We start from the raw sequence: 13,880 nt of genomic DNA on the forward strand, positions 1-13,880 counted from the left end.
TTAAAAATATTATTTAGATCTAGAGAAAGATAGTGTCAAAATGTTACTTGTTTGGAGAAAAGAGACTTCATAAAATGGGACACAATTCAATGATTTCAGAATGAAGATAAACAAAGAAAACTCATTTGTTACTAAGAAAATGTGCAGTATTAGAATCTTCAAATAGATTCTTGTGTCCGATTCCTTTACTTGACTATAATTTGGACTTCTATTTGGAGGGCACTTTTATGATCGCCCCCACCCCATCTCATGTTTGAGAGAATGGTAAAGATGTTTTATTAATCTATTTGTGGACATAACTGGAGTCTCATTTGTCAACAGGACAAAAGAGAGAAGGACTGGGCTTTGAGTAAAACCAACTTTTCCTGGTTTTGCCTCAATTGTTATTTTTGTCTTCAGTAGTTGCGATATAAAAATAACCCTTTATTTTTCATATGAACATTGAGATCTCAGCAGATGTTTAGCTCCCTTGACATATTTCATTTGTCTTGATTTAAAATCTTTCTGCAACTTGTTGAAATTCTTTGTGATTAAAACTGAAATCAGAGAATCAGTACGCATCTCAAAACAATGCGCTGAAACTGCAGAGATGCGTATTTTATTTTTTAATTATCAAGTGCATTCACAAGACAGAAAGAACAAGCTTCTACAAGGGTGACTCAAGCTGCTTGGGCCGGGCTGTACGTGAAGGCACAGATGTGTGCACTCAGGACACTGGGGGCTCTGTGCCACCCGAACAGACTTCTGTGCTGATCGCTGAGGGTTTTGGCTGGCATTGATGCCACTCACCACCTTCAAAAATGCTCCCCCCTTTTAAGTTCTACACAGCAGGGGAATGTTTACCAATTTTCATGCCTCAACAACATGTGCAGGGATAAGAGTCACATACATTTTTACTAGAAGATATTTTATATTGGGTATACATCTGGGCAAAATTTACACCTCAATGCTCAACACTGTTTTTCTCACTTCTTATTTTAATGGAATCAATTGTCTAATTTGGTAAATAAGTTTTCTGGTTTTTATTAGTTTTGACCTGTGTGGGATTACATATTTATTGACAGACTTATAATCACATAGTTGAGAAAGGAGAAGAGTCAAGAAAAAAAAACCCAAAGAAATGAACTTTTCTATTATAACATCACACTTTAAAATATATAGTCACACACACACACAAAATATATATATATATATATATATATATATATATATATATATATAGTCACATGGTAATGATACCATTGTCCTGGAACTCAAGAAATAAATAATGCAATGTAATAATTTAAGAATAAATGTTAAGACTAAAATAAATATTAAACAATGCTAAGTCTACAAATTACTTATATGCTTAAATATGAAGTGCTCTTTTTAAAAAGTAATTTGAAACACTGCTGCCAAAAGCCATTTTTAGTTTGTATGTATCAAGTTACATACATGATTCATTCAAAACTAACAAATTTGTTCCCTTTTAATGTCTTTCTTAATGGGACCATTTTGAATACACATTCTGAAGCTGCTTCCCTCTTAAAGTTAAATTTCAAAAGCATGTATTTCATATTCTGAACAGAACATCACACATACAATCACAATACAGATGTAAGAATATTAAATGACTGCTTAATGGACATCCTGACAGTGCAAACACTTTTCCTTCATCTCGGCTGAGTGGCAATTATGTTTTTTTCTTTATTGGTTTTCCAACAGTGGTAATGTAATTCTGATGCAATAACTAATACACATAAGGACCAATACTCGGATCAACAACAATCACAATGGTTTAAAATAATTAAGGTCAAAAGGCCCCATTTATTTTTCTACTCATACCTCGCTTCTGATTTTTCTAGATTCTTTCATAAGGACAAGGAGTAGTGGGGCCTTACTTTCTTCCTTAGTATCTGGAAGTTCTTCAGTCTGAAGAGAAATTCCGTTTGGTTTAATTTGTCATTTCATTTCTGTGTATTTGGTTGTCTCTTCATTCTTCAACTCTTTACTAGGAGAAAAGTAAACAAAATGTACTAAATGAACTTAGACAATGTCTTTTGGCCACAACCAAATCTCGGTGTGCCCTGGCAACAACGTGGGTAATAAGCACATGGCGTAACACACACACACACACACACACACACACACACACACACACCCCCAAGAAAGACCAAAGTACTAATCACCTATCTCCTAATGTGCTTCTTGAACACACTGTTAACACTTTTGGCACCGTTAGTGGTTGCGTAAAGCCTGCTCCAGCACTGACAAGTGAAAAAGAAATACACTTCTCAAATACAGACCCTAAGCACTCCAAACCTGGAGTAACTTCCAGAAATTAAGAGCAGGCAATCAGAATTCGGAAAGCTCTTCATTCATTGGAGGAAAAAATGTCATGGATGATGCTCCAAGGTTAGTAAATGGGAAGGATATAGACCATCTTATTAAATAGCATTCTTTCATTTAGTCAATGATTATGTCTATTTTCACAAAGTGGGTTAACGATTACATTTTTCGCATAAAACCAAAAAATGGTGTGGGTCATTTTTAACAAAGGTAGTGAGGGTTAATTATGCATTTAGATGCAGCTTTGAAATAAATCAAATTATGTCACTAATGAAAATCAACAACCAAAACGTGGATGAAACAAGGACCTTCTTAGAGAACATGCAGGAAGGACACAACAACTAGGGGGAGACAAGCTAGTCGTGTTGAACCGGACACCTTTTACTGCAATTATTCATGTGCCAGTGGTGAGTATCTGAAAGTAGATAAACACGTTGCTGTCCTTCCTCTGAACAGAAAGGGCTTCATGCTTGATTGCTCTCAGAAGGCAGATGCCGCCTGAGAGTGATGGCAATGTGGCTAAGGTGGCGATCAATTCTACCAAGCGCTCCTGGGAAAAGTAGAGGCTAGGGCATCGTGGCACGAAAGGGCAGGGTAACCATTTCCTAAGCCCCTTCCCTGGTAGCACGGGAGGCTTAGGCAACATCTGTGCTTTTAGGGGCAGGCTCCATCTTAAATAAATAAACTATCTTTTTTGCTATCTTTTTTTGATGAAAGACATTTACACACGAGGGGAAAGAAAATCTTCTGTCAGTCCGTTTCCGGACTTCAAATCTGTTCAGCAGAGCTAGCACAGATAAGGTGGCATTAAATGTACAAGTCCAAAAATGTTCCAAGTGAGGCTCACGAAAGCAACTGAAGTAGAGTGTAAAAGGGTACAGAGGTGGTGTGCCAAGGTACAACCTCACTTGGGGCCAGAAAAGGGTGTCATTCATTCTGTCCCTGTGTGTATACATGGGAAGCACACAAAACTTGTCCCAAATTAGGGCCCAGGGCCCAATAAAAATGGAAAAGAAAGTAGTAAAGGCTCAAATGGATGCTGGGCACCAGGGCCTGAGAAACCCTATAAACATCTGCAAGGGGCCATGAGGAAGGTAAAAGGATCTTAGAAGAATAACGAGGCAAAACAGAGTCAGAGGAGGAGTTTATAAAAGTGGTAACAAAAACAAAGAAGAAAAACAGAAAAGGGAAGGGAGAGAAGAGCAGCTGGAAGTGAGTGGGCTGCATCCTGCACGTGCAGAGGATGTAGGACAAGTGACATTCATCAGGTGGAGATGGCACTATGAGAAGTAAACAGAGAAGCCAGAGGACCCTCCGGAGAGGGAACCCTCCAGAGACACAGTGAAGCAGGCCGTGTAGATAACATCTTCAAGAGAAGTGAACCAGGCTAAGTGGGGTGCAATGCATCTTAACTCATTTATTCCTCATAATAATCCTTGAGGTAGGTATTATCCCTACTTACAGATGAGAAAACTGAAGAACAAAGAGCGAAAGAAGCTTGCCTAAAGTCATGTACAGCAAAAGTAGCCAAACAGGACAGGAAGCCAGGGAATATGGTTTCGAACTCAAGCGTTCTTCATCCCGGGTTGTCAGCACAGAGCCCGAAGCAGGGCTCGAACTCACAAACTGCGAGATCATGACCTAAGCCTAAGTCAGATGCTTGACCGACTGAGCCACCCAGGCGTCCCTGTGTGAAAATCTAATTAACTGTCGTCGTCATCATCATCATCATCATCATCATCATCATTGCTTAAGTATTCACTGTGTAGAACATTATGTGCAGCACTTGTATGGAAGTGGACAGACTATATAGGCAGTGCTATGTAATAAAATTAATAATGTGAGAGTTTTATTCCTGTTTAAAACTCTGTTTTCAAACAATTATATTACAGTACAGCATGCTTCTCTCTCTCTCCTAATCAGAGAAACTGCGTATCAGCCTTTCATCACACGAGTTGTTTTTTAAAAAAATGTAACAGTGCTTCCAATTGGTATAAGGAAGAGAACTACAGTACTGTAGGCCATAACAATTCATTCATTACTGTATAGGCGAGGTGACTGTGAAGCAATTACAATGATTACACTAGGCTACCATAAAGTAATCATATTGCTGCATCTGTTATCAATGCATGAATGTTATACGTTTAAATAAATATGGACTTTTACATTACCTTTTCATGTCTGATGTCAGTATTAGTAATACATATTACACCTACAGTGTTTTATATCATATAAGACAATAATGATGTAGGTACAGACAGATGATTCATCTTGTAAACACGATGTGAACTTACGATATTGATTAGTACAGTAATATAAATGTATTTTCTCTTCTGTATGATTTTCTTAGTAACGTTTTTGTTTCTCCAGCTTACTTTATTGTAAGAGAACACTATGTGATACATGTAACATACAAAATGTGTGTTAAGTGACTATTTATGTTATCAGTATTCTGGTCAACAGTAGGCTGTTATTGTTTGGGGGAACCAGAGTTATACACAGATTTTCGACTGCATAAAGCAGGGACTGGTGCTCCTAACCCCTGCGTTGTTCAAGAGTCAACTGAGTATGTTGTATACAAACTACTTCATAACCGTCTTTCTTCTACTTAAACATCTTTCCATGTCTATGAAAATACTTCAATAATGTAACAAATAGTATCACATGGTATTCCCTTATAGAAATGTTTTGTAATTTAATCAACTCTATAGTCATAGAAATTTAATTCTTTCTTCCTATTTTTAAAACACTGCTTGAAGGAACAGCCTTTTAACTGATTCTGCCCATGTATACTTGACCATTTTCCTGTAATAGATTCCTAGAACTAAAACTTTCAAATCAAAGGACATGAACAGTTTGACAAGTTAAAAAAAAAAAAAAAAAAAAAGTATCACCAAGCTATGCCCCACGGGGAATGGATGAATCTTATACAATTACCAGCAGTGTATGAGGAAACTCAGTGCCCCCATCGGTTTTATAAGTTTGAAACTTGTTGCCATTTTGTGAGGGGAAAAATACTGTATTATTTACTAATTTTTGTTATTTGATCACTGGAAGGGAGACACTTTTCCTATATTCATTTTCTTTAAGAATGTCCTCTGAAGGCCCTTTGCCAATTTTTCTTTTCTTTGTTGATTTTTAAGAGTTTTTTAAAAAATATGTTAAGGGTATTAATTCTTTATCTGTCACATATCTTGTGAGGTTCTTCCTTATCCTGGGTTATTATATGTTTCTAGATTTTGCTTGAAATCATTTTGAAGTTCTTATTATTAAAATTTGTTTTAAAATGTTTTCTGATTCTGTTATCAAGGATAAAAAGTCATTTCTTAACCCATGATTGTATAACTACTCATCTATATGCTTTTGGAATAAGGAGATTTAAGTTTTTTATAATTAAAATCTAAAAATACTTATGAAAATTCTGAATCTGGTTTCCTTTAAGTGACAACTTCACAAAAGTGGACACATTTCACGTTTAGCAGACAAATGTCACCACTGCCTAACCGAGAAAACAGAGGCCTCTTCTTCAGAAAGGTCTTCCTGACCTTCCTACATTCCATCCCCCACAAGAAAACACCATCATTCAAACACACTTGTCTCACTGGCCTATCTCAGTACAAAAGTGACCCTGCCTTGTTTCAAATTCTAATCTGTGTACTTCCTCTGGTCTCCAGGGATTATTCACCTGTCCTTTATCTTGAATGGCTCCTCCCCCGGGGCCCTTTCCTTTCAGTTTGTAACTCTTCTCCTCATTCCCCTCTCTACAAAGATCTCTAAATCCCGTGTTTTCTACTGGTTATTGCCCAGCCTTTTCTTTCCTTTGAAGTACAGCTTCTTGGAAAAGCAGTCTCTTCTGAGTATTTTTTCCCTCTGCACTGGAGACGGTCTGATTCAAGGACTCTCATCAAAACTATCTTCTTGGAGGTCATAAATGGCCTCTTGACAGGAAATCCTGAAAGGGCACTTTTAAGTCCTTATTTTACTTCTCCTCCCTTTGGCATTCGTCATTGTTTATTTATTTTTAATAGCAGTATAATTAACATAAAATATTATATTAGTTTCAGGTGTACAACACGTTGATTCAACAACGCTGTCCGTTATTCAATGATCATAAGTGTAGTCGCCACCTGTTACCAAAAATGGTATCACAATATTATGGACTCTATTTCCTATCCTGTACTTTTCATCTCCATGACTTATTTGGCATTTGTGATGGCGGACCAGGCCTTCCCTAAATCTTTCCCTGCTGACTCCATGCTACAACTTTCTCCTGGTTTTCCTCTTACCTCTATTAGGGTGACCTTTTGACTGGTTTGTTCATTCTTCTTCCCCTGCATATCCATTGTGTGTCCTCGGTCCTCACGGCTCTGCGCTTTGCCCACTTCAGAACTACAGGAGGGAAAGACGAGAAACAGGAGCCCGTAAGAAGACTGCTGCCATAGCCCACATGAGGCTCTGATCTAGGGCAGTAGCAGTGGGAACAGAAAGGGGAGATCAATGGATGGATCTGAGAGAAAAACATTAGGTAGATGCTCAAAATAATGTAGAGACATGAATCTTTAGCTGGTAGGGTTCCTTCTCTATTATGATGAAGGGACAGAATAAAATAAATTTAACTTCTCTTAGAAAAATATTAGATGCCCAGGAAAAGCCAGAATATTTTCTTAATCAAACTAGATGGAAAAAACATGTGTGTATGTGTAAAAATAACATGAGATTCCTTAATGACAAAGAAAGGGGTGAAGGAAATTTATGCATAAGAAAGCTGTGATATGATCCAAGAATTCCACTACTGGGTATTTACCCAAAGAAAGCGAAAACATTAATTTGAAGAGATATATACCTCTTATTTACATTATTTACAATAGCCAAGATATTGAAGCCACCCAAGTATCCACTGACAGATGAATGGATAAAGAGGATGTGGTGTATCTACCCAATGGAACATTATTCAGCAATAAAAAAGAACATGGTATTTTTATTTGTGACAACATGGATGGACCTAGAGGGTATTGTGCTAATTAAAATAAGTCAGACAAAGACAGATGATTTCACTTACATGTGGAATATAAAAAAACCAAACTAGTGAATAAACAAACAAAAAGCTGAACCAGACCTACAAATACAGAGAACTGATGGTTGACAGAGTGGATGGGAGTGGGGGATGGGCAAACTGGTGAAGGGGAGTGGGAGATCCAGGTTTCCAGTTCTGGAATGAAGAGTCAGGAGAATAAAGGGTACAGCACAGGGAATACAGTCAATGAGACTATAATAGTGTTGTGTGGCGAGATGGGAGCTACCTTGTGGTAAGCACAGTATAATGAAAAGACTTCCTGAATCACTAAGCTGCACGCCTGGAACTAAAGAAGCACTGCGTGTCAACTACACTAAAAACAAACAAACAAACAAACAAACAAACAAACAAAGCAAAAAAACCAACACTGTGATATTCTGATCTGTGGGATGTGGAATGCAGCTTTTCAAATGGTTCAACAGTAAGAGTAAAATATAAAACAAATACTTTGTGAATGAGTGCAGAGTAAATAGTGTTAGGAGAAAAGAAAATACAAAAACAATGAAAAAAGGGAAATTTAAAAAGTGGAAGACAGTGTCTCCTTTCTACCATGTCTGGGAATGGTGGAAGAATTTGATCCAGATGCAAGAATTTCAAAATCAAGTAAATAAATAGGATTGAATAGAGATTACTACAAACTAAACCATGTTCTCTCAAAATCACAGGCTGAAGGGGTGCCCAGGTAGCTTAGTCGGTTAAATGTCCAACTCTGGCTCAGGTCATGATCTCACAGTTTGTGAGTTTGAGCCCCACGTCGGGCTCTGTGCTGACAGTTCAGAGCCTGAAGCCTGCTTCAGATTCTGTCTTCCTTTCTCTCTGCCCCTCCCCTGCTCATGCTCTGTCTCAAATATAAATAAACATTAGAAAAAAAAAATCACAGGCTGAAGTCCTAATTCCAAAATGGAAGCAAGGATCTTTAAGGAGGTTAATTAAGATTAAATGAGGTCATAAGGATGAGACTCTAATCTACAGACCAGAATTGGTAGTCCTTATTAGAAGAGGAAGAGACACCACAGAGCTCTTTCCAACACATGCATAGAGGAAAGGCCATGTAAGGACACAGCAAGAAGGTGGCCACCTGCAAGCTGGGAAGAGAGGTTTCACCAAAAATTGACCCCGCTGCAACCTTGATTTTCAACTTCCAGCCTCTAGTACTGTGAAAAAAAATTTGTTGCTTAAGTGACCCAGTCTGTAAGCACTGATAATTTTTGCAATCTCTCTCCAGGGAACCTATTCTCGGGCATTAAAGTAGAAACTCAGGTGTCTGTGGAGGCTACGGTGGGTAATGCGGTGAATGAGAGAAGCAAGCTAGGGGTAATACAGTAAACTGACGAACTGGAGAGTGGATGACCCACACAGGAGAGGCAATCCACTTCCTCAGCTCAGCTCATGGAACTGTGGTCCAGAACATCAGATTAATTTCAAGAGAAGTACAAAGTCTGCATTTATGTGAATTATTATTTTTTTTTTTTGCATTTAGCCACTGAAAATTACACACACATACATACACATACACAGTGGATCCAACCAAAGATACTAGGACTGCATCTTGCTGGCAGGCCCTAGTTTTTGACCTCTGCTCTGGCCACAGAGTATCTCCTGGCCTCAGGGTACCCCAGGCACTTTCACACTTTAGCTCCCGATGTCCTGATTTCTAGGTCCTTCTCTTTTTTTTCACCCTGCCTCAATATGGTCTTTAGGACTTACATACTATCTTATATCTTTAGCTTTTACTGACCACTGTAGGAAAGTCAGACTGTATGATCCTCTTCACTTTTTCTCTCATAATCTATATACAATCTAACAGAAAATTACCTTGAAAATGGATACAACATCTGGACTTTTGTTTGCAGCCAAGATGGGGAGGCAGGGACTGGATATACTGCTTGCCTAAAACCACCACCACCAAAAAAACCCACAATAAACTGGATAAAATATATGGAACAATAGTTTTCAAGACAATGACTCACTGGCAACAAAGGACACTGATACCCAAGAGACAGAGAACAAATGAGATGAGCCCTAGGGTCACCCAGCTCACCGCCTTGAGTTTCCAGGCTATGGCACAGGGAGATGAGGCCTGCATGAGTCCTGGTGGACTCCCTAACAGCTGAGGGCCTGAGGAGATGGAGATGGCTAGAGTTCACAGAGTGTCAGAGAGGAGAAAGCTTCACAGTGAGAGAATGTGAACATCTGCAAAGGGTTCCCTTCAAGTATTCAGAAGAGCTGGTGAACTCATGCATCTGAGGACATTTCCTGAGGCCAGAACAGTACCTGTGCCTACCAGCCAGGCTGGAAGACCTCACAACTCAGAAGGGGCTGCCCAGAGTACCCAGAGGGATTTGTGTCCATAGTGAGGAATAATGAATGGCTCTGGTTCCCCCTAACAAACCTTAAAAGCAAGACCCGAGAAGATCAAAGTGTTCTGAAGTAGCTTAACTATATTCTAGAACAGAGCTTAAGAATATTTATAGAAATACAGAAATATCTAGTAACCAAATGGTAAAGATTTCAATGTGTGGCATCCAATAAAAGTGTATTGGGGGGTGGGCAAAGAAATAGAAAAATACAACCCATGATGACGATCAAAAAACTGAAACTTACTTAGAATTGACTCAGATGTTAGAATTCTCATTAAAACAATGTTAGAAAAAACATCAAAACAGTTATTATAACTATAGTCCACTTGCTCAAAAGGTTAAGTAGACCCAAGGATGATATCTGTAAGACCCACTGTGAATTTCTAGAGATGAAAACTAAAAGGCCTGAGGTGAGAAATATACTGGAAGGGATTAAAGTCAGATGAGACACCGCAGAGAAAAGATCAGATAACTTGAAGACTCAGCAACAGAAACTATTAATAGAAATTAAACAGAAGCCACAGCAAAGGTGAAACACATTGAAAAAAAAAAAACAACTAAAAAAAAGGCATCAGGGAGCATGGGACACCTTCATGTGGCCTAATGTATGTGTAATTGGAATCCTCAAAGATGAGAGAAACAGATGGAGGCAGGAAACAACAAAAACAAAATTAAGAAGAAAAAATGGCCCAAATGTTCCAAATTTGATGAAAACATAAACCTAAACGATCCAACTAACCTCCAGCACAGGAAACGTAAAGAAAATTACAAGGCACATCATAATCAAATTGCTCAAAACCAGTGATAGAGAGAAATCTCACAAGTAGCCAACATAGGGGAAACCATGCTCTGTATGGAGGAACACAGAGAAGCATGAGTCTATTTCCTGTTGGAAAAAACTGCCAGGTGAGAAGGCAATGGAGCTGAATTTTTTTTCTTTTGATATGAAATTTATTGTCAAATTGTTTTCCACACAACACCCAGTGCTCATCCCAACAGGTGCCCTCCTCAATGCCCATCACCCACTTTCCCCTCCGTCCCACCTACCATCAACCCTCAGTTTATTCTCAGTTTTTAAGAGTCGCTTATGGTTTGGCTCCAATGGAGCAGTATTTTTAAAGTACCAGAAAAAAAGTGCCAATCTTTCAACACAGAATTGTATGCCAAATGAAAACAGCCTTCAAAATAAAAGATGAACTAGTCTTTTTCAGACATGTGAAAAGTAAAGGCACTCATTTTTAGCTAACCAACATTACAAGAGATGTTGAAGGGAGTCCTCTGGGTGTAAAGAAAAACGGTACCAGGTGAAAATACAGATCTACACAAAGGAATTAAAAAATACTGAAAAATGAAAACAAAATAGGCAAATATTAAGGTTTTCTTATTCAATCTCTTCCAAAGATGACAGTTCACAAAATTAATAACATAATGAAGGGGTTATAACTAATATAAATAAAGTGTGTGACTACAGAAGCATGAAGGTCAGGAAGGAAGAAATGGAAAACACCATTTTATTTTATTTTATTTTTTTCAACGTTTATTTATTTTTGGGACAGAGAGAGACAGAGCATGAACGGGGGAGGGGCAGAGAGAGAGGGAGACACAGAATCGGAAACAGGCTCCAGGCTCCGAGCCATCAGCCCAGAGCCTGACGCGGGGCTCGAACTCACGGACCGCGAGATCGTGACCTGGCTGAAGTCGAATGCTTAACCGACTGCGCCACCCAGGCGCCCCAGGAAAAACACCATTTTAAAGCGCTAAACCCCCCCCAAAAAAAATCACTAAAAGAGGAAAGCACAGCATTATGGGTAATAAGCTAACAAAGAAAGATAAAATAGATAAAACATAATTTAAAAGAAAGCTGAAAAAGATGAAAAATGAGAGAATAATTGAGACAAATAGAAAACAAAAAACAGTATAATAGACTAAAACTTCTCCATGTTAATAACCATATTAAATATAAATGTTTGCTTAATTATCCTAATTAATAGGCAGAAATGGTCACATTGGGTAAAAAGAGCATGAACTCAGCTGTATGCTGCCTATAAGAAGCATACTTTAATTTTCAACCTATTTGCATTTTTATATTTAAAGTATAAAAACACATATATCATTCCAACACTATTAAGAGAAGGCTGGAGTGACTTTTCTAATATTAATTGAAGTAGATTTCAGAACAAAGAACAGGACCAGAAATAAAGTCATTTACCTCCAAAAAAACATAACAATCCTAAACATATGGGCACCTAATACAGAGCTTCAAAATACATGACACAAAACCTAACAGAGCTACAAGAATTAAAAAACAAGCCCACAATATTAGTTGAAGACTTCCAATACCCAACTCTCAATAATTAATAGATAGAAAATCAGTAAGGCTATCCCAGACATAAACAACACTTATTAGCCCATGTGATCGAATTTATTTATAAAAGAACACTTCAGGTAGACAAGTGCATGATACTCAGTCTTTTCTTTTTTTCTTTTCTTTTTTTAAGTATAATTTATTGTCAAGTTGGCTAACATACAATGTATACAGTGTGTTCTTGGTTTTGGGGGTGATTCATCGCTTTTATACAACACCCAGTGCTCATCCCAACAAGTGCCCTCCTCAATGCCCAGCACCCATTTTCCCCTCTCCCTCACCCACCCCTGCCCCATCAGCCCTTAGTTTGTTCTCTGTAGTTAAGAATCTCTTATGGTTTGCCTCCCTCCCTCTCTGTAACTATTTTTCCCCCCTTCCCTTCCCCCATGGGTTTCTGTTAAGTTTCTCAAGTTCCATGAGTGAAAACATGATATCCGTCTTTCTCTGTCTTATTTCACTTAGCATAATACCCTCCAGTTCCATCCACATTGCTGCAAATGGTAGGATTTCATTCTTTTTCATTGCCAAGTAGTATTCCATTGCATATATAAACCACATGTCCTTTAACCATTCATCAGTTGATGGACATTTAGGCTCTTTCCATAATTTGGCTATTGTTGAAAGCATTGCTATAAACATTGGGGTACATGTGCCCCTATGAATCAGCACTCTGTATCCTTTGGATAAATGCCTAGTAGTGCTGTTGCTGGGTCATAGGGTAGTTCTATTTTTAATTTTTTGAGGAACCTCCACACTTTTCCAGAGCGGCTGCACCAGTTTGCATTCCCACCAACAGTGCAAGAGGGTTCCCATTTCTCCACATCCTCGCCAGCTTCTGTTGTTTCCTGAGTTAATTTTAGTCACTCTGACTGGTGTGAGGTGGTATCTTAACGTGGTTTTGACTTGTATTTCCCTGATGATGAGTGATGTTGAGCATCTTCCCGTGTGTCTGTTGGTCATCTGGATGTCTTCTTTGGAAAAGTGTCTATTCATGTCTTCTGCCCATTTATTCACTGGATTTTTTGTTTTCTAGGTGTTGAGTTTGGTAAGTTCTTTATAGATTTTGGATACTAACCCTTTATCTGATATCTCATTTGCAAATATCTTTTCCCATTCCGTCGGTTACCTTTCAGTTTTGTTGATTGTTTCCTTCACCATGCAGAAGCTTTTTATCTTGATGAGGTCCCAATAGTTCATTTTTGCTTTTATTTCCCTTGCCTTCGGAGACGTGTCAAGCAAGAAATTGCTGTGGCAGAGGTCAAAGAGGTTGTTGCCTGTATTCTCCTCTAGGTTTTGATGGTTTCCTGTCTCACATTTAGGTCTTTCATCCATTTTGAGTTTATTTTCGTGTATGGTGTAAGAAAGTGGTCGTTTCATTCTTCTGCATGTTGCTGTCCAGTTCTCCCAGCATCGTTTGCTAAAGAGACTGTCTTTTTTCCATTGGATACTCTTGCCTGCTTTGACAAAGATTAGGTGGCCATAACATTTGTGGGTCCAATTCTGGGTTCTCTATTCTATTCCATTGGTCTATGTGTCTGTTTTTGTGCCAATACCATACTGTCTTGATGATTACAACTTTGGAGTAGAGGCTAAAGTCTGGGATTCTGATGCCTCCTGCTTTGGCTTTCTTTTTCAATATTACTTTGGCTATTCAGGGTCTTTTATGGTTCCATACAAATTTTAGGATTGTTTGTTCCAGCTTTGAGAAGAATGCTGGTGCAATTTTGATACGGATTTCACTGAATGTGTAGAT

At 38.4% G+C, this 13,880-nt stretch overlaps 1 protein-coding gene across 8 annotated transcripts in view; it reads right to left on the reverse strand.

Moving 5' to 3' along the window:
* Positions 1–582: 582 nt before the first annotated feature.
* Positions 583–13,880, reverse strand: part of AHI1 (Abelson helper integration site 1) — a 210,805-nt gene continuing 197,507 nt past the window's right edge. For 5 of the 8 annotated variants that reach the window (XM_043593066.1, XM_043593069.1, XM_043593068.1 and 2 more), the window contains 2 exons: positions 6,615–6,717; positions 583–1,990 (listed from right to left, as the gene is read on the reverse strand). In XM_043593066.1, coding sequence (XP_043449001.1) covers positions 1,988–1,990; positions 6,615–6,717 — 106 coding nt within the window. In that variant the 3' untranslated portion in view covers positions 583–1,987. Of the gene's footprint in view, positions 1,991–6,614; positions 6,718–13,880 lie in introns of those variants that run through there. The other 3 variants (XR_006299149.1, XR_006299147.1, XM_043593070.1) reach the window with 2 other exon arrangements.

This window comes from Prionailurus bengalensis, chromosome B2 (assembly GCF_016509475.1).
Source record: "Prionailurus bengalensis isolate Pbe53 chromosome B2, Fcat_Pben_1.1_paternal_pri, whole genome shotgun sequence".
NCBI classification, from domain to species: Eukaryota; Metazoa; Chordata; class Mammalia; order Carnivora; family Felidae; genus Prionailurus; species Prionailurus bengalensis.